General features: G+C 38.0%; 2 protein-coding genes across 3 annotated transcripts; one reads left to right on the forward strand and one right to left on the reverse strand.

Moving 5' to 3' along the window:
• The first annotated feature begins 6585 nt into the window (after positions 1-6585).
• Positions 6586-9854, forward strand: LOC145097063 (aspartic proteinase Asp1-like). 2 transcript variants are annotated; one of them, XM_079034553.1, is made up of 9 exons: positions 6586-6911; positions 7737-7854; positions 7946-8172; positions 8290-8523; positions 8620-8758; positions 8926-9111; positions 9186-9258; positions 9341-9428; positions 9510-9854. In XM_079034553.1, exons 1-9 carry the CDS (start codon positions 6769-6771, stop codon positions 9643-9645), a joined length of 1344 nt encoding a protein of 447 aa, XP_078890679.1. In that variant the 5' UTR covers positions 6586-6768; the 3' UTR covers positions 9646-9854. The 2 variants fall into 2 exon arrangements, with proteins under 2 accessions (XP_078890679.1, XP_078890680.1); XM_079034554.1 differs by having other exon boundaries at positions 6587-6911; positions 9534-9854.
• LOC145097062 (P-loop containing nucleoside triphosphate hydrolases superfamily protein) lies at positions 9708-19348 on the reverse strand. The gene is made up of 25 exons (XM_079034552.1): positions 19015-19348; positions 18838-18935; positions 18218-18307; positions 17628-17680; positions 17376-17441; positions 17206-17259; positions 16898-16957; positions 16709-16787; positions 16330-16397; positions 16199-16258; positions 15944-16048; positions 14917-15021; positions 14672-14779; positions 14464-14595; positions 14186-14368; positions 13814-13975; positions 12556-12792; positions 12149-12289; positions 11931-12056; positions 11755-11805; positions 11625-11672; positions 11003-11314; positions 10228-10902; positions 10059-10148; positions 9708-9946 (listed from the first exon to the last, which is right to left on the reverse strand). The coding sequence occupies exons 1-25, from the start codon at positions 19242-19244 to the stop codon at positions 9932-9934; spliced, it is 3348 nt and encodes a 1115-aa protein (XP_078890678.1). The 5' UTR covers positions 19245-19348; the 3' UTR covers positions 9708-9931.
• Between the last annotated feature and the right edge of the window lie 6692 nt (positions 19349-26040).

Genomic DNA, 26040 nt, shown 5'->3' on the forward strand with positions numbered 1-26040 from the left:
GGTAATTAATGGACTTACTTTTGAAAGATGTTGGAAGCTAAGGGCTTATTGGTAATTTCAGGACCTATTATGAAAGGACTTTTGGAGTCAGGGGCGAAAAGGGTAAATTTAGGAGTTGAATTGAAAAAGATTATGGGAGGAGGGGCTAGTATTGACAAAATGGTCAAATGTTTGGATGAGACACGGGTTAAGACCCGGTGCTCATTCTTTCCCGCTTAATGAAGAGAAGTCGAGTAACCCTAACCCTAAAGAATGAGAGGCAGCCGTCACCCCTATCTTCCTTGCTCCAGCCGTCATCGCCGGCCTTCCCTTGTTTCTCCGATCACGAGCCACCTGGTGTGCTGAGCACCGCCATAACCCGATGTCGGTGAGGTCACGAACAGCCAAGGTAGGACCGTCGAAGGCCGAGTACGGAGAGTTGTTGTCGCTGGTTCTGTTCCGACCACCGCCGCTGCTGGGATCGTTCCAACAGCCGCTGAGTCGCCTCTCCGTGTTTCTTTCTTCTTCTTCTATTACTCAGTCAGCCATGTCGCCGGTATCGTCAGGATGTGACGCCGCCATGATCGTGGTGGGGTACTGTCGTCAACTGTCGCCACTCCGCCGTCGCTAGTGGTTTTCATTCAGCGATCTCCGCCGCCATCTCCGGCCTTTAGCGTCGTTGATGTCGATTCCGTCGATGAAGTGTTTCACTGATTCAAGGGTTCGACCTACTGGAGTGTGTTGCTACGAGATTGGGAGCCAAAAAGGAACCAGTGCCACCACCGTGAGGTGGTGGCTGTCAGCGTGAATCAATTGTTGTCGCCGCCGTATGCCACCTAGGGGAGGTGGCTGAGTTCGTTTTGCAAGCAGAAATTGTATGTGTGTGTTTATTGCAGTTTAGTGGTGTTTGGGTGTTTAGTCTAGCCGGATATAGCAAGGAAGCCACTACCACCACCATGAGGTGGTGGCTGCCGCCAAGCGCCACCGCCGGCCACCATGGTGTGGTTGGTGTGTGTGTATTAGTTAGTGTGTGTGTGTGGTTACGTTTTGATCAAACATTGTAATTGTAATTAATTTGGTTAATAATAAAAATAGTAGTAACCACCACCGTAAGGTGGTGGCCGCCGCCGTGAGCCGCCATCGACCACCACTACCCGAGATGGTAGTGGGTGGTGCCCCGCTAGCAAACCCTAATGGGCTTAGAGATTGGTTTTGGGCCTATTGGGCCATGTTTGGGTGGAAAACCCTAATTATGAGTATTGGGCCTTAGACTTATTGGACCCACTTTTGGGCCATTGAGATGGGATTATGTATTAAGCCCAATCACTCCATCTCATTTATCTAGTAGAGTAAAGAACTTAATGGACTAAGTCCTTAATGAGCTAATTGAGAAAATACTAATATTTGAGAGATTATCAGCACACACACGAGAATTATTTAATAAGTGAATATTAAATAATAATCATTGGCAGGAATTAATGTAAGCAATAATGGACTTAATGGATTAAGTCCCTAGTGTGTTAAGTCCTTAGTGGGTTAAGTAAGAAACACTTAACCCTTGTTATCATTTGATGTGAAACCCTAATTTCACTTGGGCTTTGTGTTGGGCCATCCGAGAATAATCAAATGGGCTAGAGTAATTAGTTGGGCTTTAGGGTAAGGCCCATATGAAGGATTGGGCCCAATTTGGAAAATTGGGCCATAGATGGGCCATAGTTGGGGCCTAGATGGTTGTATGATATTGGGCCCTAGAATGATAGATGTTGGACTGGACTGATCAATTAGGCCTTAAGGGATGTCCATGTGGAGGTTTGGGCCCAATTTGGAAAATTGGGCCATATGTTGGGCTTTGATCCCTAGTTGACTTTGGGCCTATGGAATGGGCCTTGGGCTTGGGTAAGCCAAGCTAGGGGTTCAGTAGTAATTATCCAAAGCATGTATTTTTAGTTATGTGTTAGAACCCAATTATTAATTGGGTGTTATTTGGTTTTGACAGTTCGGGAATCTGTCAGCCAGCAGCTGGGGTGGAGTTTGCGGGACTTCAGCAGTGTGGGATTGTGTCTACGGGACTTCAGCAGTGTGAGGTGAGTTTCCTTCCAGTAGGAACGGGTCTACGGCCACAATGCCGCCCCGTTTAGTTAGCAGTAGTTCCGGACTTCAGTCCAATGCAGTAGTTAGAGTGCTTGATGTCTTTGTGATTCAAGCATGTTTTGTGTTATGTGTTCCGGACACCAGTCCGATGTAGTATATGTGTTATGTTAGCAGATACGTGTTTATGTTATGCTATGTTCAGACAGTTCCGGATTTCGGTCCGATGCAGCTAGTTCCAGACTCCGGTTCGATGCAGGGGACAAGGTCCCAGTCAGTTCCGGACTTCGGTCCGATGCAGCTAGTTCCGGACTCCGGTCCGATGCAAGGGACAAGGTCCCAATCAGTTCCGGACTTCGGTCCGATGCAGTCAGTTCCGGAATCCGGTCCGATGCAGGGGACAAGGTCCCAGTCAGTTCTGGATTACGGTCCGATGCAATTAGTTCCGGACTTCGGTCCGATGCAGTCAGTTCCGGACTTCGGTCCGATGCAGTTAGTTCTGGACTTCGGTCTGATGCAGTGGGCAAGGCCCAGTATGTGCTTTATTTGTTATTGTGTGGTAGGTGGTAGTTTGGGGGAGCTCACTAAGCTTCGTGCTTACGGTTTTCAGTTTTGGTTTCAGGTACTCAGTTTTCAAAAGAGGAGCTCGGAGAGGTTGCAGTGCACACACCATTTGTTCAGCCTGGGATGTTTATACTCTGATATATTTGACAGTTGTTATGATATTTCGAGATATATTGTTTATGATTCTTATACGACGTCGATGAATATGGTTTTATTATTGATTTAAAACGAAATTTTTAGTCTGTATTTTTGGGATGTTTCAGTTCTATTAGTTTCTGATCAACTATTTGAAAAAGTTAAATAATTATTGAAAAACTTGCTAGTTCTAAATTATGATGTATTTAGTTTATTGTTCTTTAACCCTTACAGTTCCATATTGCTCCCACCTAGAAAAAGAACTTTCTAAGTGTATGGCTTCTGGAATGACAATCAAAGGGATTGTAAAAACTTTATCCTAAACAATCATTTAGGATAGTCTACATAATGCAATTAATAGATCTCAGGTTGAGTTAAGTTTCTTGTATAACATAAGCTCCATAACTCTATACCTTTTAGATAAGGATAGAGAATTCCATCATTAGTCGAATGAAGTTATTTATTCTACTTGTTTGGTTGGATATATATATTCAATGCGGAAAACTTTGGGGGATGTTGTGCAGTCATGTCGTGCCCTTCCCTTTCGGGCCGAAAGTACCTGAAACCATAAATATGAAAACGTAAGCACAAAGCTTAGTGAGTTCCCCAAAATACCACATACCAAAACGTACAAGTGTCATGGGCTACCCTTTGGTCTTTCCTTGCAATGTCGAGGATCAAATCCCAGTATTACCTATAAGTGTCAGGGGCCAGATCCTGGTCTTTCATAAAATTTCCAGGGACCAGATCTTGGTCTTTCATTCAATTGCCAGGGGCCAGATCCTGATCTTTCGTACAATTGTTAGGGGCCAAATCTTGGTCTTTCATGCAAGCATCACAAAGACAACTAGCATTCCACGTAATGGGTCGGCATTGGTGTCTTTGGCCCATGGATATAGTGAGAAAACTCATCTCATAGTCTGAAAGAATAGTTGCACCGATCACTGCTCTAAAAGTTATATCTACCAATCACCTATACAACTAACAGGAACCCAAATCTCAAACTATAAATCAAATTACCCAAAATGCCCTTAGGTCAAACTTGGTCAAAATCCTGGTCAAAGTCAAAAGTCAATCGAGTCGACCGACTCAACTCAGCTGAGTATGTTGGGCGTACTCAACACATATGTGGGGAGTACTATGCCTTGACCAAAAGTCGAGGGGCTAACCACATGCGCGCAGCGTACCCTTTGGTACGCCCAACGTATGCGGCTACCATCCTCCCAATCCATTAAGAGCTTAATCATTTAAGCTCTTTCAACCAAAATCCAGATCTAACCCTCAAATGATATCATTAACCATAAGTTTCCAACTTTATGGTCTTGCATGGCTATTAAGTCTTCAAGATCAAAAAAACCCTAACTTCTTAACCCATTAAGACATCCAAGACCAAGCATAGAGGAAAACTAGGGACCAAGGTCACATTTTTATGGTTCGTAATGACTCCATAATGGATAAAGTTTCCAACTTTATCTATTAGAATGATCCAAACATCCAAGATCTGGTCTTTAAGTCTCAAAGGAACCAAAAGTGCATCTTTTTCAACTTAATACATTAAGGTTGTGTTTGGCGCGCCACAACTAGCTGATAAGCTACTTATTTTTCGAGCTTTTTTATGTTGTCGTGTTTGGTAAGCCAAAAAGTAGCTGATAAGCTAGCTTATAAGCTAGCTTTTTGAAAAGCTACTTAGACTAGTTTTTTAGAAGCTTTTTAAAATTTTTCCAAATACACCCCTTAATTAATTATAGAAACACATATTCTTACATGTCCTTTTATGTAATTTTATATATTTCAGCTAGTTTTACCAAACGTTATTTTTTATTAGCTAGCTTTTCAGCTATCAGCTAGCTTTTTATTAAACAGCTAGTTTTTCAGCCATCAGCTAGCTTTTCAGCTAGTCCGCCAAACATAGACTAAGTCCAAGTCTCCAACCTTTAGATTTGAATCAATATGATGTTTAGATGGATAAAGTTTCCAACTTTATCTATAACAAGGTCACAAACTTTCAAGATCTAAACTTTATGCACTAGAGTGACCAAAAGCTCATAACATCCAAAACTAGCTAGATCTAACAAATGCATCATCAAGAATCAAGCTTTTTACCTCTAAAAGAAAGATCAGGATGAACGAAGTCTAGATCTACAAGCTCTAATACAACCAACACTTCTTCAATGAGTTCCTTCATCTCCAGGGTGCACCAAGAACACTCCAAAACACTTAAAAACACCTTCTTTTTGCTCACAATGCTCACACTAGGGTTAGGGTTTCAAGAGAGGGTGGTGGAAAGATGAAGGTTGAGAATAGAATGGGTTTGGGGAAGTTAAGGAGCTTAAATAGGGCTCATACCATGAAAATAAGGTTTGGGCACTGATTGCATACACCCAGCGTATTCAGGATACCCTAGTACGCCCAACATACTTTGCCCTATACGCCCAGCGTATGCGGTTATCCCAAAACTGCCCTAACTTCAAACGGTCATAACTTCTTCGTTCCAACTCCGTTTTCGACGATCTTTATATCCACGGAAAGGTATTGAAGAGCGCTACAATATTATCTAAATATATTGGACTAAAAACTTTTCGAACAAAAATCCATATTTTATGCAAGAACTCGACCTAAGACTTTCCAATTTTACCCTTTAACTCCAAAACACAATTCAAAGGTTTAGATCTCATAACCATCATTGCCTCCTTTAAAAAGGTCTAAACATCGCCTCATTAAGACCCAAAGTCTTTACACAATCGACTTACGACCCATGGCCCTAAATCACAGAATGATCCTAAACAGGATGTTATATTTATATATAATACGAAATTTAAACCGGATAATGGACTTTATTATAGTACTTGTATTGGTTTTCTATTTCACCAAGTACTTATATTGTCAAAGTTAGATTCATTAAAGTAATTGATTGCTAATTCACCAACTACTTATGTTTTAAATTGCATTTTTTCGGAAAAATTGTACTTGTAGTCTCGGAGAGGTTGAACCTGACCATTTTGATTCAACCCGATTTTCTTGAAAAAATTAGTACTTTCACACGAGAAAAACAGATTTCTGAAACTTATCGTCGTTAAAAAAAAATAAATAAATAAAAATAAAAAAAACTTGGGTTTATATAATTTAATTTGTCGGACATTAGGGCCTAAGGGCCTTTTTTGTGGTTCAAGTCATGGGCATTTGAATCATCCAACCAAATCACCAAATGAGAATAGTTTATTGTTGAAGGCAATTCATACAATAATTCGACCAATGTAACGTTATACATTGCAAAAACTTTTTAGGTTCTCTCTTTAAGACCCTCCAATACACACAATAGTACTCTAAATACCTCATTGGATAAATCATTTTGATTTGTACTATATTTAGTTTGAAAAAGTGTGGAAATTACGTCCGAAGATATTGAAGACGAAGATATAAAACTAGAAAATATACAGCAAAAAAGAATCACAATTACACGACATATAATAATTTCGAAATTGGAGTACACAATATGACAGAACTACTTGTCAATGCTTTCTAAAAAACAAAGTGACAAATTACTTGTCAATGATTTCTAAAAATTTAGAGTTTCGATATACAAGTTGCGAAATAATAGTTTGTTTTGCAATCCATTAAATATTTTAAAACGAACCAATTTAAATTTTATGGTCACGATTGCATTGTTATTAGTAGTTGATTAATAGATTAGCGTACAAAACATAATGTACTCTCTAGTTAATTTATTATTTTCTATTTATTTATTTATTTTAAATGTGAAATGTTATATATTTGTATGCAATAGGATTTCCGTATGTGGTATGTAATAAATTAGCGCGTTTAGGTGGAAATAAAGGAGGTTCCAGGAAGCAAGTGTGTCCAGACTCCACTCCAGTGTCCACAGACACGTAGAGAGGAAGCAAGCAGAACAAGTCCAAGTCCAACTCCTCTCTCCACTCTCGTCAATATTTGTCTTCCATCCCGTCGTCTGATCGAAATTCGATTGGCTAATCACATTCAACAATGAACTTCATCACAACCCTCTTCTTCTGCGTCTTACCTCTCTTCTATGCACCATTCCAAGGATGCTATTCAGCAGCCACTCCGCCCGGGGATCACACCTCCTCCGTCGTCCTTCCAGTCACCGGAAATGTTTATCCTACCGGGTACGCATACCTCACACCTATTTTCTTCATTTTAATTTCTATAGATTATTGATTTTAGTTCAAATCTGTTTATGCAAATTCATTGTGGGATTGATTACGATTTACGAAGCTTGTGGAATGTATGTTTTCATCAATTGATGTTCCTCTGTTACATGTGTTATGAATTTCTCTCGGTTTGTTTAATAATTGAACTTTTAGTACCTTTACACCATGTCACTTTTTTCCTTTTTTTTTCCTTTATTACCCTTTTAAACACTTCTCCTGCTTAAATGTTAATATTAATTTCTTACCCACTTTTCATCTTTCATATACTTCAAGCATTCGTGCTTGACGAATGCATCTTTTTCCTATTTATATACATACAAGCATACCTTTCCTGACTTCAAAATGAGGTTTCTGTGAGGACTTACAAATCAGTTGCACTTTTTTTTTTATGATTCTAGGGTTAAATACAAGAAATAACAATTAGTTTATTTAATATATCTATAGCAATAGCATTGATTTTAAGTGTTGTAATCGAGTATTTTTTTAAAGATAATATTACAGTTGAAAAAGAATTGAAATTATAATGCTGCCATAATTAGGTAGACCTATAAAGTATGATGTTCTGTTAAGAAAAAAAAAGTATTATTGAACTCAAAAGTAGGAAAATATAGAATAGTTCTCCCCAAGCATTTTGAGTTTCGAGAAATAAAAAGAGAGGTGAAAGTTAGTTTATAATTCTAGGGTTAAATACAAGAAATAACTTTTATTGCATTTTACCTTTACATATTATGGGTTTAGGCTTTGGTAGGTTATTATTTTAAATAAAATGTTTGTATGCAGATACTATCATGCGACATTGAGCATAGGAAATCCACCAAAATCATATTTTTTAGATATAGACACAGGCAGTGATCTGACTTGGCTTCAATGTGATGCACCTTGCACCAAATGCACCCCGGTAAGTAACTCTTCCCTTAATAAAATGATAAAAAAAAAAAAAAAAAAAAGTTATGTTTTTCTGTATTAATATTTGGTTGTTGGTTGTGTAGGCACCTCACAAGCCTTATAAGCCTAACAAGGAACTCGTGGAATGTATGGATCCACTTTGCGAATCTGTTCATTGGCCGGAAACACACCAATGTCAATCTCCTAAAGAGCAGTGTGACTACACCGTTCAATACGCGGATGATGGATCGTCTATTGGTGTGTTGGTTAAAGACTCCTTTTCCTTACAATACATCAATGGAACCGTAGCCAAATCCGTTCTAGCATTCGGGTCAGACTTTTCACCTTGTTTGTTACAAGACATAATAAATTCTACTTGTACTGTGTTTGGCATGCATAATGGAACAAAAATTCCAATTTTTAATGACTTTGTAGTTTTATGTTTCAGATGCGGTTACAATCAGGAAGTTCCGGCCTCGATGAATCCGCCTTACACGGACGGAATCCTTGGTTTGGGTTTAGGCAAAGCAAGCATCTTACATCAACTCAGGGAACTCGGTGTTACAAGAAGTGTTGTGGGTCATTGTCTTAGTGCAAAAGGAGGAGGATATCTTTTTTTTGGTGATCAACTTGTCCCTTCTTCAGGGGTTGTTTGGACACCCATGTCCACAACCGAAATTGAGTAAGTAACTAACTAACTACTTTTAAAGTATTTGGCATCGCATCATTCATTCTTCTGCATATTACACTTAACTTTCACCATTTTTTATTTTTTCAGAAAACACTACTCTTTGGGAACTGCTGAGCTTTTTTTGGGTGGAAAAACAACTAGGATGAAAGGTCTTCCTATAGTGTTTGATAGTGGAAGTACCTACACTTACTTTAGTGGAGAAGCTTATAAAGCTCTATATTCCATGGTGAGGGAAAAATATTCTTGACTTCTTTTTAACAGACAACAAAATTTTGTTTTCAATCCATTGTCTGTGCAAAAGACGTGAATGTCCTTGTCATCCCTAGAGATTAGGTTGTTTTTACCATTTTGTGATGTTGGGGTCTAATATCAAAACCTATGGGTGCACTGCAGCTTATGAACGATATGAAAGGAAAGAAGGTTTATATAACAAATGAAGATAAAAGCCTCCCAGTATGTTGGAAAGGGTCAAAACCCTTCAAGTCAATTTATGATGTCAAAAACTTATTTGAGCCAATAATTTTGAAGTTTAAAAAGTCAAAGTTCCAGTTGAACCCTGAATCATATCTCATCATCAGTGTAAGTGATGTGAAGTCTACAATTTCATTTCAGAATATAGTTTTAAGTTTTAACATTTGCATACCTTGTTCCAGAAAAACGGAAACGCCTGCTTTGGAATTTTAAACGGTTCAGAAGTTGGCCTGGAAAACATTAATGTAATTGGAGGTAAGCCTTAAAAGATAAGTCAACTTATTTTAAATCCTGTGTAGATTATGAATTACAAAGTTTGCTTACTTGGTATTTGCAGACATATCATTTCAAGACAAAATCATCATTTATGACAACGAGAAACAGCAGATCGGATGGACACCTGCAAACTGCAACAGGCTCCCAAAGTCCTGACTCCTTCTCTTATAATAATTTCTTTATAAAAGAAAATAAATAATAATAATAGAGGAAAATAATTGTTAAAACAGGAACTTTTTCTTGTTTATTAACAGCATGGATGATGATGATGATGATGATGGTGATGGAGAACCAGATAGTGCAAGCCTTTGCAAGCCCTATGGGTCCAACTTGGGCATTTTACCACCCTATTGTACTGCAAACTGACATGACACCTAGTTAGTTGGTTTGGTTCATAAATAAAGAGAGCTTCCAGATTCCGGACCCAATTGCAATTATTATATATGTTATATATATATTATATATATTTAGCCAGTAAATACATAATGTTTGTTTAGTTGTTACAAGATGTAACTTTTTAGTACTGGCAAATGTACATTCTCTGACTGAGTACATGGAAATTTTGAGGAAATACAGACATCTAAATCAAATCCCGCATTATCATTTTTTCTTTATATTTGTAATTCCTCCAACTGAATGTAGCATCATCAAATCACCGATACAATGCCTGCTTCGTTGACAACCAAAAAAACTAATCACAATTTAGCATTAAAAAGAAATGTTCAATTGGGATTTATTTCCTTTAAAAGACATTGCTTAAATTCAAGTGTGTGTGTTACCTTTGCATGGCAGATTTTGGTTATTGCCTCAACATGTAAGTTTTGTAGCTCCTCCAGTGAAGTAATGTCCAAACCAGCAATATCATCACCCTGAAATGAAAAAAATATTAAGTTAATGTAAGAAAACTGCATTATCTGAAGGGAAAAAGAAAAAGGTAAATGTATGTACCTTCAATCTTGAAACATAAGTGTCGAGTTCCCGGCACCTTTGTGTTTCTTTATGATACAAAACTCTTAATTCATCCAGATCCAGTGACCTTGTCTCATCAAGACCAGAAAATACATTATCTTCAATAACTTTGTTGTTTTTAGACAAGATGTCCTTGGGCTCACAAGTATGAGACTTTTGTAAATTTGCAACAAGTCCCCACATTTTAGCAAGCTCGGTTTCCAAATCTTCCTCATGTCGCTTTGCAGCATCTAGTCTCTTTCTCAGCTCAATTTCTAACTTATCTCTTTCAGAAAGTGCACCAATCAAAGAAGCTTCTCTTTGGTGTCTTGCATTAAGCTCTTGTTGCAACTCCTCTATAAGCATACCATTACCATTACCATTACCTTCTTCAGGTTTTCTCACACACGTATCGATATTTTTTCGTGAATGAAATGACGTGGATCTTTGAGATAAGGCCTCTTTTGTTGCTGCCAGGTCAGCATTGAGTTTGGCATTTTGGTAGGAAAGTTTTGTTACTTCTGCAGCTAAGTTTCTGAGCTCAACAGCTGCAGCTGCAGCCAGCTCTTTTGCATATGAACCTTCATCTGCTAGTTTTTGGCTGCAAATCATAAGCCCATCCTTTTCTTCACTCATTTGCACTTTCTCTTTCTTCAATGTCTCAATTTCTGCAGCCTGGACCATGATAAATTGACAATGTACTTTATTTTTTTACCCATTATTGCAACATACTTTCAAGTAATAAAGAATAATAACAGTACGTATTTAGTCAAACCTGAATAAGAAGCTGAGAATTCAAAGATACATCACTACTACTGCCTTGTATGAATTCATCTTGGGAGAATACTTTGTTTAAACTCATAACACTAGTTGGTGTACTTTCATTCATGTATTTTTCTTCATTTTGGTGAACCCAATCTCGTCCACTGTTTTTCATTTGAAATGACTCTTGAGAACATGGATCAAGTGTGACACTTCTGCTATCTGTACTTTGTTGTTGAGGACTCGAAATGTTATCTGACATCACAGACTCCAGCTGTTGCCTTAGCAAAAGAATGGTTTGTTGCATTTCAGCATTCTCAGATACCTTAACAGCAGTACTTGTTTGTTAGAGCCCAAAAACTATTTTAACAATGAAGGTGATAGTGATACAATACAATACAATATTTCTGCAAATGATTAATTGCAAGAAATACTTTCACTTATTTTCTTTACTATAGCATCCTACTTTCCTTTCCGTTTTATTACAGCGATATACTTTCAATTTTTTTTTCTAATTAAGGCATTGTACTTTAATTTTTTTCTCATTGTAACAGTAAGAAATGAAAGTAGGATGCTATAATACACGCATTAACGAAAGTACGTTGGTGTTTCTTGCATTTTTAGTACACTACTACCTTCACTTGTAGCTGCTCCTGAAGAATCCTGTTATCTGCTGTTTTTATCTTTTCCAGACATAAAATAAAGAGCTATTCTGTTAGCACCATGTTATCAAGAATTTAATCAAGTGCATAGAGTAAAAAATACCTCAAGTTCGAATATTTTTTCATTTAGTTGAGTAACAAGCTCGGAGGGAACCTAAATAGACACATATATATGCACATTGAGACAATAAATCCGTATAAGGATATATATTAAGGAGAAATAACAAAAAAGTTAATAGCCATATATAATCATAAATGCTATGTAGAGTCACATATTACCTGAGATATCTCAAAGCTATTTAAATTATGTGTGTTCATCTCAACTGAACTGATCATCCGTTGCTCCAGTAGATGCATCTGAAATTTCTTCCCTCTAATCTCATATTTCAAGTTTTTCATTTGTTCCTAATCAAAATAATAATCCAACCATCAATTCCACATTTTTTGAAGGTCAGCTTTATTAATAATCACTGTGACTGTGTGGGAAAATAGCTGACCTGGAGTTGCGAGTCGTCAGGTCTATTAGCTGCTTGCTCAGAGAGCCTCTTGAGAGAACTAGTGCAAAGTGCCACCTCACCAGATAACATTTTAACTTGCTCACGAAGAAGGTCCATTTGGTCAGTAATAGTAGTTCCCGTCTGAAATAGTAAATGACCATTTTACCCTTTTGTGTGGAAGTGAGGTTGAATAACAAATGACTTTGTTTTTTACTTAATGCACAAAAAAAAGACCTAATAGAGAAAGTCAACGAATGAAGGTTTATTTCAAATTTGTCCTCATGTGCCTTTATTTTCTCACTCAAATACTTTTTAAGCATCATTTACACTGAAAGCACTTTATCCATACAGCACTTAATGGGGAAAAAAATACAAATAAGGCCATGAAACAGTAGAATTTCTCTCACCGGAGGTAAATGGCGACCTCCAACAGTTGCACTAAACAAATCACCTGCTTGTGTTCTTTGTGGAAGTGAGTCACCAACTGCCACATCATCGCCTCTTCTTCCAACTGAATTTCTCATTCCTTCCCTCATATCACTAAGCATGATTCTTGTGTTTGATGATCTGGAGGATGCAGGTGAACCACTTGCAGAGCTTTCAAGATCAGTATATGGTGATAAGCCAGCCAAATGATCAGGTTTCTGCAAAAAAAAAAAAAAACTCATAAATTATAACTAAGTTATTATATTTTTATTATTTCTATAAGTGGGTTAAATGCAAGGAACAGCAATGTACTTTGATTCACTTGTGCATTATAGCATTTTTTTTCAGTTCCTTTTATTACAGCATTTTACTTTCGGTTTTTTTTCTTATTAAGGCATTGCACTTTGATTAAATCTACCCAACTATCGCATTGTACTTTTAAATTGTTCTGTTAAGACATTATATTTTAAGAAATCTACCAAATTATAGCAGTGAGATTTGCTTTGATAATGCTATGATTTAGAATTTTCAAAGTACAAGGTTGTAATAGAAAGACATAACCCAATATAATCAATGCCACTCCAAATCATGATATTAGAAGTGACAACAAATTTGAAGAAAAAAGTAGAATAACAACAAATTTATAATAGTGATCAGATTTCAGAATATCCAATATATACTTCATTACAGTAGGAATCTGCATTAAGATTACCATTGCTGTTGCAATATTTTCTACTCAAAGTCTTAAAATGGAACCACTACAAGCAAAATTACTACATATTTTTAACCTCATAAGCAAACTGCCATTGACTATGATCAAAAAAGTAAGTCGAAACATTTAATAAAATTGGGTTAAATGCAACAAATAGCAACGTACTTCCGTTTATTCTTTACTGTAGCATCATACTTTCATTTCTTTCGATTACAACACTGTAGTTTGAAAATGCTACTCAATTAAAGCAATGTCAGCCAAATACAAAGCAACTTTCATTGCTATAGTTAAGTAGAATTTTTAAAGTATAACATCCTAATAAGAAAATAAATGAAAGTGCAATGGTTTAATTGGGTAGATTCTCAAAGTGCAATGCCTTAATGAAATAAAACTGAAAGTACAATAATACACAGAAAGCAACCAAAACAGAATGAAGTAGTTAAATACCTGATAGTGATTATATATAGAATATTATTTCAGATTATGTTGGTAGTTAAATAAAGAAGTAGGAAACAAGAACAGCATACTTTAAGTTTAAACCATCCAAGCATTCCTCTTCTTCTATTCTTTCTGTAATCTTTGACCAGCTCATCAAGATCAGCCTTCCCCTGTCCTGAATACTCGGAATCAATGCTTCCAGCATCATCATCAATAAAGATTCCCCGTTTTTTCTCTGGCAAGTATACTAGCTGTAAACAAGTGCAAAATATTAATAGATGCTGGAGATGTAAGCCCATAACAAATAAGTGATATTTGAACACAATGTACTTTCTCTGATATGTATATTAGCATCCCACTTTCCCATTACAGCATTGTACTTTAAAAATCTAGACAATTAATTATAACAATGTTATCTAAATACAAAGCAAAGTATGTTGCTATTTCATGCTGTTACATACTTCATCTTCACCAAAAGAATGCCTCCTTCGGTGGTCTGAATTTCCAGGTAGATTTGGTGCCATTGTGTTTTTGGTGGACACCAAAATCAATTTTGTCAATCTTTGAATCCTTCCCATCAAAGCCGCTTTCGCCTGTTCTTCCTCCTCCAATCTTGACTGTAATTTTACCTGTCCAGCTTCCAACTGCCACATCACATCACATGGTAAATTAAATTTCCATTTCTCTAATATCATTTTGGAAAAAGTAAAACTTGTAACTTCTAGTACTACTAACAAACCTGAAGTTTCATATTAACCAGATCCTCCTGGTTTGGTGCCATGCCCATACCACGTTTTAATTGCTGAAGCTCTTCTTTCAAACTGGAAATTTCCTTCTGATACTTCTTGATAAGTGACTTCTCATCAATAATCTAAAGATCAAACATATATCAGCAGGTAAGGACAGAAAATTTCCAATGAAAGAAAAGATTGCCCAGTTAGTATCACCTTATTCTGAGAAGCCTTTATTTCCACATGCTTACTACGATGTGCAAACTTGAGGGTATTATGTGTTTCCTCTGTATTGCTTGAGGAAGGCGTTACAGTGCATATAAGCTGATAGAAAGATGTTAAAAAGATTAGAAGGACAAAAAGAACTGTAACTTGAGCATATATCCAGGGACTGTTTTGTAAGAAACATTGTTGATGAAATTGAAAGCAATAGCCAATAAGAAGAAAAGATTTGAACTTACAGAAACTCGTCCATGACCACTAAGGGAAGATTGCAAGAGACGTGTAAGCTTTGAATCTCGATAAGGAATGTGAGCAGCCTTACCATCTGTAAGTTTGGATATCACCTGGAATGGAATATATTACAAGTCCACAACCAGTGATTTCTCACAAGGAAAATAAAACTGGAAGAATAACACTTAACAGTATTAATCCCATCACAAAGTACAAACTTCAGCAAATCTACTCAGTTAATCATTAATAAGGTTTTGTATAAAATCTATAAAAAGCCAAATGTTGGCATTTTTAAGATTTGTATTTTAACTTATTAAATACGGATAATCACAAAAATGACCATAATAGTATGATCAATTTAACATAAATAACAACCAATTTTTTACTTGTTGCACAAAATGATCACCAATTTCACAATGGGTCTCACTGTGAATTGCAAAACTGCTTTCTTAATGGTCTCCACCACAAAATAAACCTTCAAAGTTTTTAAAAAGGATTGCAAAAATACACGTACAAATATTGTGATTTGTTAAAATATGATTTTTCTTTGAAATGTTTTTTGTGGTGGGGACCATTCAAAAAGCAGTTTTGCTATTTGCATTGCACCAATTTCAACATCAGTGGTCATTTGTGCAAAGAGTCATAGAGTTGGTCTTTAATCATTATGTTAAATGGATCACACTATTTTGGTCATTTTTGTGATTGTCCATATTAAATGTTCAGTTTAAAGTTTAAACTATTAATAACATTGTGATTAAATATTATATTTAGATTTAAGTTATTATTAAATTTAATTGCATCTATATCACTATTATTTTGATTATTCGGTTTTATTTTATTTTTTGTCATTTACACTTCTAATTGACAAGTGGTAACACATCGCTTCTAGACAAAAGGGTAAAATGGCCATTTGCTCTCATTTCTGTCCAAAAGAACAGTTGTCCATACAGCACTTTGTCAAGACAAACTTCATTTATCCATACAGCAGTTTATTCATTCAGTACTTAATTGAAAAAGAAAAAAAAAGGTTCTTACTGTGCCAAGAGTAAGCAAGCTCTTGTTTATGTATGAGCCCTCTTTTCTCCTCATTCCAGTCGTCTCTGTCTTAGAACTTTCAGATCCTGCCAGATCAATTAAGTGCTACAAGAAAAAGTGTGAGAATGAATATTGGATTTACAAATTACAACGATAGAGAGGTGGTGAACTGAATCACATCAAACAAATCAACATATGTCGATAGATATAAATACAACGCTCACAAAGTAAATGAAGATAAATCATATAGCATACCAGTTGTGACAAGGTCACGTCCTCTTCCTGATTGTCCCCACATGGACTGCTTTCAATCATCTGGTACAGAAATAGACACACAATTCAAAACAAGATACAGATAGAAAGATCATCAGTATAAATATAATTACCAAGGTAAAAATAGTATGGCTACGACTACTCAGTAAGTTGAAGTTATTCGATCCCACATGTCTATGCGCTGCAGAAATAATAACAATAAATATAATAAGTATGCTGTATGTATGTAAAATTCAAAAGTTCAAGTAGATAGACAATTTAGATTTTAGAAGCAGAAATTTCTGTGCAGCAAATGCTAGTAACATATGGAGTCCATTTATTTTACTTGAGGAATAATTATAGACATGAAAGAATCATGTGGAGTATATCTATATCCAGTAAAACAAAATGCATTTAAGGACTACAGAAACAATTTCCATGTGTTCTTGCTTACAGATAATATCTTTTCAAAAATGTTTCTAAATGAAGAGAGACAAGTACAAACCAGCATACCTTCCCCAGATGCTATTAGTGAAAGAGCATGAGCAGGTGACAGGACAACTTCCTCCTTGATTCCCTCAACATAAGTTCCCTTTTAATTTCAGAAATTTAAACAAGTGTTTTACTAGTTTGTGACATTAAAAAAAACAGAGAGCTGATGAAGAAAATAATGCTAGAGCATAATGATTTCAATATATAAACCTGGTTATCTTCTCGTATTCTTAGATTCTGTCCTGTTGGATTAAGCAAGTCATTTATGACCTAGAGAAAAGAAACACATTAGATTCATAGTGTAATGACATCATAAGCAGCAGCTAAACAATACTAACTAATTAACATTATTAAAGTTTCAGGCATCTACCATTTGCAAAATATTAATTTATATGGTCACAGAGAGTATCTATTACATGTTTAGAAGAACTTTTTAAACATGGGTGTATACTTGTAGTCTTAAACTAATGAAAGTTATATGAAATTCAAGGAAACTAAGGGACAAAAACGATGCGTACCTCATTATAGATCTCCAAATAAGATACACGAAGTAGGAACTCCCTTCCAGGTGTCTGATACAGTAGTGATTTTAGAATGTATCAATGAAACAAACATATCCCATTTTACAATCAAGTGTCTAAATAATAATAAATAAATAAAGAATGATTAATGGAGAAGAGGCATTTACCTCTTGTATAATTCCAAACACATCCTTCACAGCCAATGGAATAATACCAGGTGACTTTTGCTCACCCTAAACATGCAATAGATTCTTATTAGCAACTACAAGTTATATCTAAATTTTGGCCAAACATGATAAGCAGCATCAACTAATTATCATTTATCTTATAAAATGGTGTAATAACATCAATTTCTCTCCTTGTATTTTGACAAATCAAAAAGAAAGAAAATACAAAAGCATTATACTACAGTAGCATACATGCATCGTATGAGTCTTCCCACTGCTTGTCACACCATATGCAAACACTGTGCCTGCATAATAAGACAAATGTAAACAACTACATTGAAAATATGCAGGTATTCCAATATCCAAGTAGACACTCATTACTTTTTACCATGGTCAATAGATTGTATGTGAATGAAGCAATAAAATATCTTCTCTATAACTGAGAGAGAGAGAGAGAGAGAAGAGAAGAGAAGAGCTACTAGCCGATTATATGAAAATGATTACACTTAAAACAGTTAAGAAGTTCTTCATGATGAATTGGTGTTTCATATGCCATAAAAAAGTATTAAGCTTTCTTTAAGGAAACGAAACAATTCCAATTTATGACATCTTAGATTCAGCAAATCTGTAAGCTTCAGTTTTTTGAGAAATTGTATGCTCCAAGCTTCCAATGGCTCATAAAATGATAAAGGACACAAAAAAATAATTATCAAGTGTTATGAGATTTTTGTTTCTTTGAGCATGTTTGAGAAAGATAATGCATGAAACTTCTAGCTTCTATATGTTAACTTAAAACATATGTTTCATTTGGAATATTTCAAGAAAAGAAAAGGAGCAATTACCATTAATTCCTTCCATAGCACCATTGACCACATGATGGGCTGCAACATCATAAACTTGGCGCGTAGTTGTTGCTGGTCCAAACACTCTGTCTGCAATATGAGTGTGATATTGAATGAAAAATCAAGAGAGAAATAAAAAACATTGAAGCTATTGCTTGTAGAATAATGTTTTGAATATAGTTGATTAAGAGTATTCTCATTAATCATTCATGAAATGCATAGAAAGTTGCAGCTTTAGTTCTTAAGATCCCATCCCACTTCCCAACATCCCTTTCAAATTTTGAGTTGGTCTCATGAAGACAACTGATCCATTATTGCAAGGGAAGTAGCTTGCTTCTAAAAGGTTAGTTGAAAGTTTTGCACTAATCACACTATTTCAACAAAATACGTGTATAACTGATATAGATTGAGTTGTTGGTTGGATCTTTTGTCGCTTATTTTAAAAGTTGTTTTATCTTCGTCCGATCACAATTAAAATGTATATCAGTGGCATAGAAACATTTACGTTTCTGTGTGACGTCCAAAAGGAGATTTGTGGTGTTTCGATGTTTTTGAAATAAAAGCAATTGAAGCATATAAGACCTTTAGTTGAAACTGAAATAGAGATTATCGAAACTGACCGAAGCCGTAAGCAAGGGCGGGATTGAACTCATTCTGTAGTGAATAATCTCCATCAGCAAACCATGCTATCTCATCCCCTTTGCTGATTTCCCTTGAACTGTAAACAAAACCAACAATTTTAAGTGAAGAAAACGAATTCATTATTACTTCAAGCGACACGGATGAAATGAGCGTACTTTAGGGGCCGAAGCCTCACGGTGACAGTCACATTTTCTTTGATTTTGGCCGAAATGGGACGTTCAGAGAGTTTGGTTGAGGAAATCGAGGGAGTCGACGGAGAAATAGGTGGCTTCGGTGAGTGAGGCTTGGTGGGGCGAGCAGTGGTGCCTTTGGCAGGTGGTTCCGATGACTTTCTCGACCTGAAAGGCGAGATGGAGGACCTTGAAGATCTGGAAGTGAAGGACATTGATAGGGCGGAGGTGGCGATTGACGGAGAGGGGGCCGGCTATAGCACTGGTTTGCCGCCCTTGGTTTATCCCTCCAAATTTGTTCAACTTTGAAATTTTCAGAGCTGAAAAAGAAAATGAACCGAACACTGTTACACCTCTTTTGCTACATAAATCTCCGTACCGACAAAAAAAAATTCAAAAAAGTAATAATAACTAAAACAGTAGCTTTGTTTTTTTTTTTTTTTTACTAAGGTTAAATATTTTAAAAAAATATACAAATATATTCATATAAATATATTAGTTTTATATCCTTACAAATAAATGTTATATATATATATATATATATATATATATATATATATATATATATATATACTTTGGTAAATGTTCAAATAAAAACCAAAAAATATTAAAAACAATAAGAACCTCTAATTTTAGATGTTTATAAATCCTATAAAAAACATTTTTATCTAGAGTTAAAGAAGAATGGCATGGTTGTAAATAAAATGAAGTTTAATCCTATTTTCACAAACATTATTATTACATCTAAAACCATTATATCTACAAAACTTTATTTCTCTCTCTCACCAAAGATCTATTCCTTTCCATCACACACATCTGGTGGCTTTCCCACGCCACCACCACCTCCGGTGCTGCCACCAACCACCGCGATCTACCTCCGGCGGAAAAAACCTCAACCACCACAAGTCTACCACTCTTACAACGTTGCTCCGGTGACACATCTCTATCTTGTCTTCATCTTTCTCTCTTGATCTCCATTAAACACCACTAGATCTGCTCATATCTCCTCCACCAAACTATAGAAGCCTGTCGTCGACCTCCAAATCTTTCGTTTTCATCAGACCAGTAGCGATTTAGTCCATATTTATGATCTGCGGCGGTAGATCTACAAATTACGACGACATATCTATGATTTTTGCTTTTAAATCTATCACTTACGCCTCTCTCTCTCTCTCTCTCTCTCTCTCTCTCTCTCTCTCTCTCTCTCTCTCTCTCTCTCTCTCTATATATATATATATATATATATATATATATATATATATATATATATATATACGTGTTTCGGTGAGATTGAGTGGCCAAATCTTGCTTCGGTAACACATTTCTATCTCGACTCGTTTTTTTCTCGATCTCCATGAAACGCCACTAGATCTTGTGCATATCTGGTCCACCGCCTCTTCTACAAATCGTCATTGCATGTCGCCTCTATGCTCAGTATTATATGTCGTTGGGTGCTCATCTCCAACATCGTTTAAGTTCTACCTTTTTTATTTGACCGGCGGCAGGCTTCCTTGGTGGTTGTCGAGGCAAATAAATTTAATAACCCTAAATCTTTTACACTAAAATAGTGTATAATGGTAAAGGGGTCGAATCCACATAGATCGGTTCAATTTTATAACTCTATGAAAAATCTCTTTGTAAAAAATAGTTGTAAAAAAACAATAAAAATAAAAATGGGGGTGGGGTTGTTTTGAAATACTTGAAACAAACTAGAATTAAACTAAGATTTAAATAAACAATTTCAACAAAAACAAGAGTTTGATGTAAAATCAATAAGAGAAATATGGTTGACTTGAGGTTTCCTCACTTTGACTTTTTTATGAACATATCATTAGAATCTAATTGTGCAATACTTGTTGTAAATCCTTAATTTGGCTATAGTAATCCAAGGAGCTTGAGATTACCTAGACTTCTCTTAGTTGTTGAAATGGTTAAAGAAGCTCATAACAATTTCCTTAGTCAAAGTCACAATTTTCATTAAGCATGTAATTGGTGAAAATAAACTAGCATTAAGAACCAAAAAGTCACCAAATTCAAGATGAGTCAAATGCTTTCACTACCATGTTGGAGGAAATGTTTTTATGGTTGTGTGAAGCAAAAACAACATAAAAATCATTTGTTGCTTGCTAATTTGAGGATCCTTTACTTATTCAAGAAATTAGTCAACTAATCACCACAAACACATTTAAACTCATGAATAAAAACATACAAATAGTGATAATATGTTAAAACACAAAACATTCTCATAAAAATTTAAGAGCAAGTTAATGGATTCTTCAACATTCAACAAAAGTTCAAAGGATTCAACAAAAGTCAACCAATTTTAGTTTAGCCACGCATGGCTAAACTCAAAGAAACAAAGTTAGAAAAGATTTTACCAAACATTCTACAAGATTCAAGAGCAAAAATGATGAAGTTCTTGAGGGTTCTTGGTCTTCCAAAAGATCCAAATTCTCCAGAGAGTTGTTCAATTTTCAGATGTGCCAAAGTCTCCAAAAGATGGGCACCAACCTTCCTCAAATAGCCTTCCAAATGAAATTCTGAATTTTCCCCTGCAGTGCTGTACGCGGCCCACGTGATGTTGCACGGGTGGTTCCTGAATGTGGACTAATTGAGGTTTAGTCCTCCATAGCTTAGCCCACTTAGCCCAATTCGAGTCCAATCAGCTCCTAGCCCATTTTTCTTCAAGTTTTCTTCATTTTAAGCCCAATTTGGCTTCTCTAAATCCTCCATAGCTCGTAAACTCGCCCGGTTAATAATATACGCATGCATCATCTCCACTACCTGTAACATCCCAAAATTCAAGTCCAAAAATTTCATTTTTAATTAAATTGTTCATAAAACGTTCACTAGAAAATATTGAATCAACACGCCATCTCATAAAATCAAGTATCATGTTTCAACCTACATCATAAGCAAATAACATATCAGAGTACAATCCCAGAAAACACCGTGTGGAAAATCAAATGTGTGTGTGATGCCATGCTACGCCACCGACTCCTTCCCCTTAGACGAAGAGGTACCTGAAACCAAAAACTGAAACCGTAAGCACAAAGCTTAGTGAGTTCCCCCATCATACCACATACCATACAATACCATCGGTATCTTTCAACCGGTAATCGCCATCGGTATCTTTCAACCGGTAACTGGGGACTATTCCACCCCCTACCACTAGCATACAATAACAAGATATAAGCACACAGTCAGGCATATCCGGGTACTGACCTACCCCTTGGTCCTAAGGACCACTATCAGGGAAACTATCCCTATCATGTAACATATCATACAGATATAACTCATAACCAATACGCATACCAGACCAAGATAAATCATCACAAAGACAATTATCTTCTAAATACTCCTCATTGGTGGGCCGGCATTGTGGCCTTAGACCCACCCCTACTGGAAGGTAACTCACCTCATACAAGTAGCTACTGATAATCAGTGCGGGAAACCTCCGTCCGCTGCTGCTCCGGAAATACTCCGGCTACAAACCCCAAAAACACTCAGTTAGAAACTGATCTCTATACTTAGGGTAAAATGACCATTTTACCCTCAACCAAGTCAAGTCAAAGTCAAAGTCAAAGTCAACTTCCAGTTGACCCGACTCGCCGAGTTGGGTCATCAACTCACCGAGTCCCTCGCTCTCTACTCGTCCCCATCAGCGACCCTACTCGTCGAGTTGGGCCAACAACTCAACGAGTTCTTCTCCCATTCGAAAGCCACAAGGAAACTCATCCAACTCGTCGAGTTTGAAGAACAACTCGCCGAGTCCCACGAGCAGATCCCCTACTCGCTTCCAAATCCTCACCAGAGCATCCATCTTGAGGATTTGGGTTTCTGGGGATATTGCTACTCGATAAATTGCTAATTCCACGAGCAGTGACAAAGGGTTGGACCTTCTACACTTAAACCCCTCTTAACTCAGTAACTGTTCATATGACTCGCCGAGTTTGAAGAACAGCTAGACGAGTTCCAGGCAATCTTCATAGGACTCGCCGAGTTGTTCATCCAACTCGCCGAGTCTAAGACCATCTTCATAGAACTCGCAGAGTTCCACTTTGGGACTCGGCGAGTCCCTTCGACCCACTTCACATACAACCCAAAATATAAGACATGCAACGCTTCCAAACCATAGATCTGTGATCCTATGGCATGCTTATCATGTAAAGCTGCAAACTTTACGTGCATGCATGGCCCTATAAGCTCAAAAAGGCAAATCCAAGCTCTTTATGTGGTCAAACACTTAATAGGGACCTCAATCACTTCAACCACATAAACTTTACACTTCTAAGATGTCCATAAGGCCCAGATATGAAGTCCTTTCAGAACATAGAGCATAAACACATAGATTTTGAGGTTTTTGGGCTTAAAACCCACAAATTAGGGACAAAAGGGGATCTAATGAACTAGAGATCAAGGTAGGAACTTTTCTACCTGAATGGAAGCCTTTCACAGAGTAGATTTCAGATCTACTTCCCTTCCTTGCACCCTTCAACCTTATCCTTCTTCTTCTAAGCTCCAAACTTCCTTCACAAAGCCAAAATCACTCACAAAAACAATATGGGGGATAGGGTTTCGTTCTACAACTCTTCTGGAAGTGTTAGGGGCAAGGGAGGCCGAGTTAGAGTGTTTAAATAGGGTGCACACTCCTGGATTAGGGTTTTGTCCACATAGCAGCTTACTCGCCAAGTCCGGGACCCGACTTGGCGAGTCCACAACTTAAACCCCGTGCCCCTTCCCACTTCTACTCGGCGAGTCGATCCTTTGACTCGTCGAGTCCAAGGCAAAGATGCAAAATGCACAAGGAATTAAATAAGAGAATACGTACCAAGAACCAGGTGCTACAAATCTCCCCCACTTATTTTAGACTTCATCCTCGAAGTCTGCTGCTCGATCCTGAAACAGCTCGGGGTAATGCTCCATTATCTTATCCACTGGCTCCCAAGTCCACTCCGACCCCTTACGGTGCTGCCATTGCACCTTTACAAGTTCCACTTTCTTGTTCCTCATATCCTTCGACTTCCGGTCGAGGATCGCTACAGGCCGCTCGATGTAATTCAGGTTGTCATCAACCCAAATGTCCTCCAAAGGTACCACTGCTGAGTCGTCCACCAGGCACCTTCGCAGCTGAGAGACGTGGAAATTGTTGTGGATCTGACTGAGTTCGGCTGGTAGATCCAGCCGGTACGCCACCTTGCCCACCCGGGCTACAACCCTGAAGGGTCCAATGTACCTGGGGCCCAACTTGCCCCGCTTCCTGAATCGGATGACGCCCTTCCATGGCGACACCTTCAGGAGAACCATATCCCCGACCTGGAATTCCAGCTCTGATCGGCGCTTGTCGGCATAACTTTTCTGCCGACTCTGAGCAGTCTGAAGCCTACTCCGGACCTGTTGAATCTTTCCTGTCGTCTTGAGCACTACTTCGGTGCTCCCCATTACCCTCTGGCCAACCTTGCCCCAGCATATCGGGGTCCTGCACCTCCTCTCATACAACATCTCGAAGGGAGGACGGTCGATACTCGCATGATAGCTATTATTATACAAGAACTCCGCCAACGGGAGGTAGGTATCCCAACTACCTCCGAAATCTAAAACACATGCCCACATCATATCCTCTAGAGTCTGGATGGTCTGCTCGCTCTGGCCATCCATCTGCAGGTGAAAAGCAGTGCTAAAATGCAGACGAGTACCCAGCTCGTCATGAAACTTCTTCCAAAACCTGGAAGTAAACCGCACATCTATGTCTGAAATCACCGAAATTGGCACTCCGTGCCGCGCCACCACCTCCCTGATATAGATATCGGCCAATTTCTCGGCCGAGATGCTCTCCTTAATCGGGATAAAGTGGGCGTTCTTGGTCAATCGATCGACAATGACCCAGATCGAATCCACTCCCCGCGCGGTCCTGGAAAGCTTGGTAATAAAATCCATCATTATGTCTTCCCATTTCCACAGCAGAATATCCAACGGTTGCATCTTGCCGTGTGGTCTCTGATGCTCGACCTTGACCTTCCTGCAGGTCAAGCACCGCTCCACGTACCATGCCACATCCCGCTTCATGCAGGGCAACCAATAGTCCAGACAAAGATCCCTATACATCTTCGTCGCCCCAGGATGAATAGAGAATCGGTATTTGTGTGCCTCCTCCAACAGGACCTGGTGCATGCCTCCATGATAAGGGACCCACACCCTACGGTGAAGATTCAATAATCCTCGACTATCATAGTCGAAAGAGGAAACCTGCCCCATAATCCGCTCACTCTTCTAATGTTCCTCCTTCATAGCCTCCTGCTGAGCCTCTCGGATCCGCTCCAGAAGCGGAGTCACCACTGTCATCCTCAGACAGATATCCCTGATCGGTGCTGCCTTGCGGCTAAGCGCATCGGCCACGACATTGGCCTTCCCCGGATGGTAAAGGATCTCACAATCATAATCCTTTACCACATTAAGCCACCGACGCTTTCTCATATTCAGATTTGGTTGGTCCATGAGATACCTCAAACTCTCGTGATCCGTGTAAACCGTACAACGAACCCCATAGAGGTAATGACGCCAAATCTTGAGGGCGAAAACAACAGCCCCCAACTCCAAATCATGCGTCGGGTAGTTCGCCTCGTGAGGCTTCAGCTACCTCGACGCATAGGCGATGACATGCCCTTTCTGCATCAATACCGCGCCCAAACTTGCGATGGATGCATCGCAGTACACCACAAAATCCTCCATGCCCTCTGGCAGGGCTAAAATTGGCGCCTCGCACAACCTCTGTCTCAATGCCTCGAATGCGGCCTGCTGCTCAGGCCCCCAGCGATACACCACCGACTTCTTAGTCAGTCGGGTGAGCGGAACTGCTATCTTGGAGAAGTCCTGAATGAATCTCTAATAGTAGCCTGCCAATCCTAGAAAGCTCCGAATCTCAGGTGGAGACCTCGGAACCTCCCAACTCATCACGGCCTCCACTTTGTCCAGGTCTACCGAAATCCCGTTCTGGTTGACCAGGTGCCCAAG

Source organism: Lactuca serriola, chromosome 4, assembly GCF_051521515.1.
Source record: "Lactuca serriola cultivar US96UC23 chromosome 4, Lser_US96UC23_V15, whole genome shotgun sequence".
In the NCBI taxonomy this organism is placed as follows: domain Eukaryota; kingdom Viridiplantae; phylum Streptophyta; class Magnoliopsida; order Asterales; family Asteraceae; genus Lactuca; species Lactuca serriola.

Bases quoted from the DNA above. Each gene is read 5' to 3' on its own strand.
- LOC145097063 (XM_079034553.1), top strand. From the start codon at position 6,769: ATGAACTTCATCACAACCCTCTTCTTCTGCGTCTTACCTCTCTTCTAT. The intron at 7,855-7,945 runs GTAAGTAACTCT...TTGGTTGTGTAG, and splicing joins CTTGCACCAAATGCACCCCG to GCACCTCACAAGCCTTATAA. The intron at 9,429-9,509 runs GTCCTGACTCCT...TTGTTAAAACAG, and splicing joins AACTGCAACAGGCTCCCAAA to GAACTTTTTCTTGTTTATTA.
- LOC145097062 (XM_079034552.1), bottom strand. From the start codon at position 19,244: ATGTCCTTCACTTCCAGATCTTCAAGGTCCTCCATCTCGCCTTTCAGG. The intron at 18,936-19,014 runs GTACGCTCATTT...TTTTGTTTACAG, and splicing joins GTGAGGCTTCGGCCCCTAAA to TTCAAGGGAAATCAGCAAAG. The intron at 12,290-12,555 runs GTGAGAGAAATT...TTACTATTTCAG, and splicing joins GAGGTCGCCATTTACCTCCG to ACGGGAACTACTATTACTGA.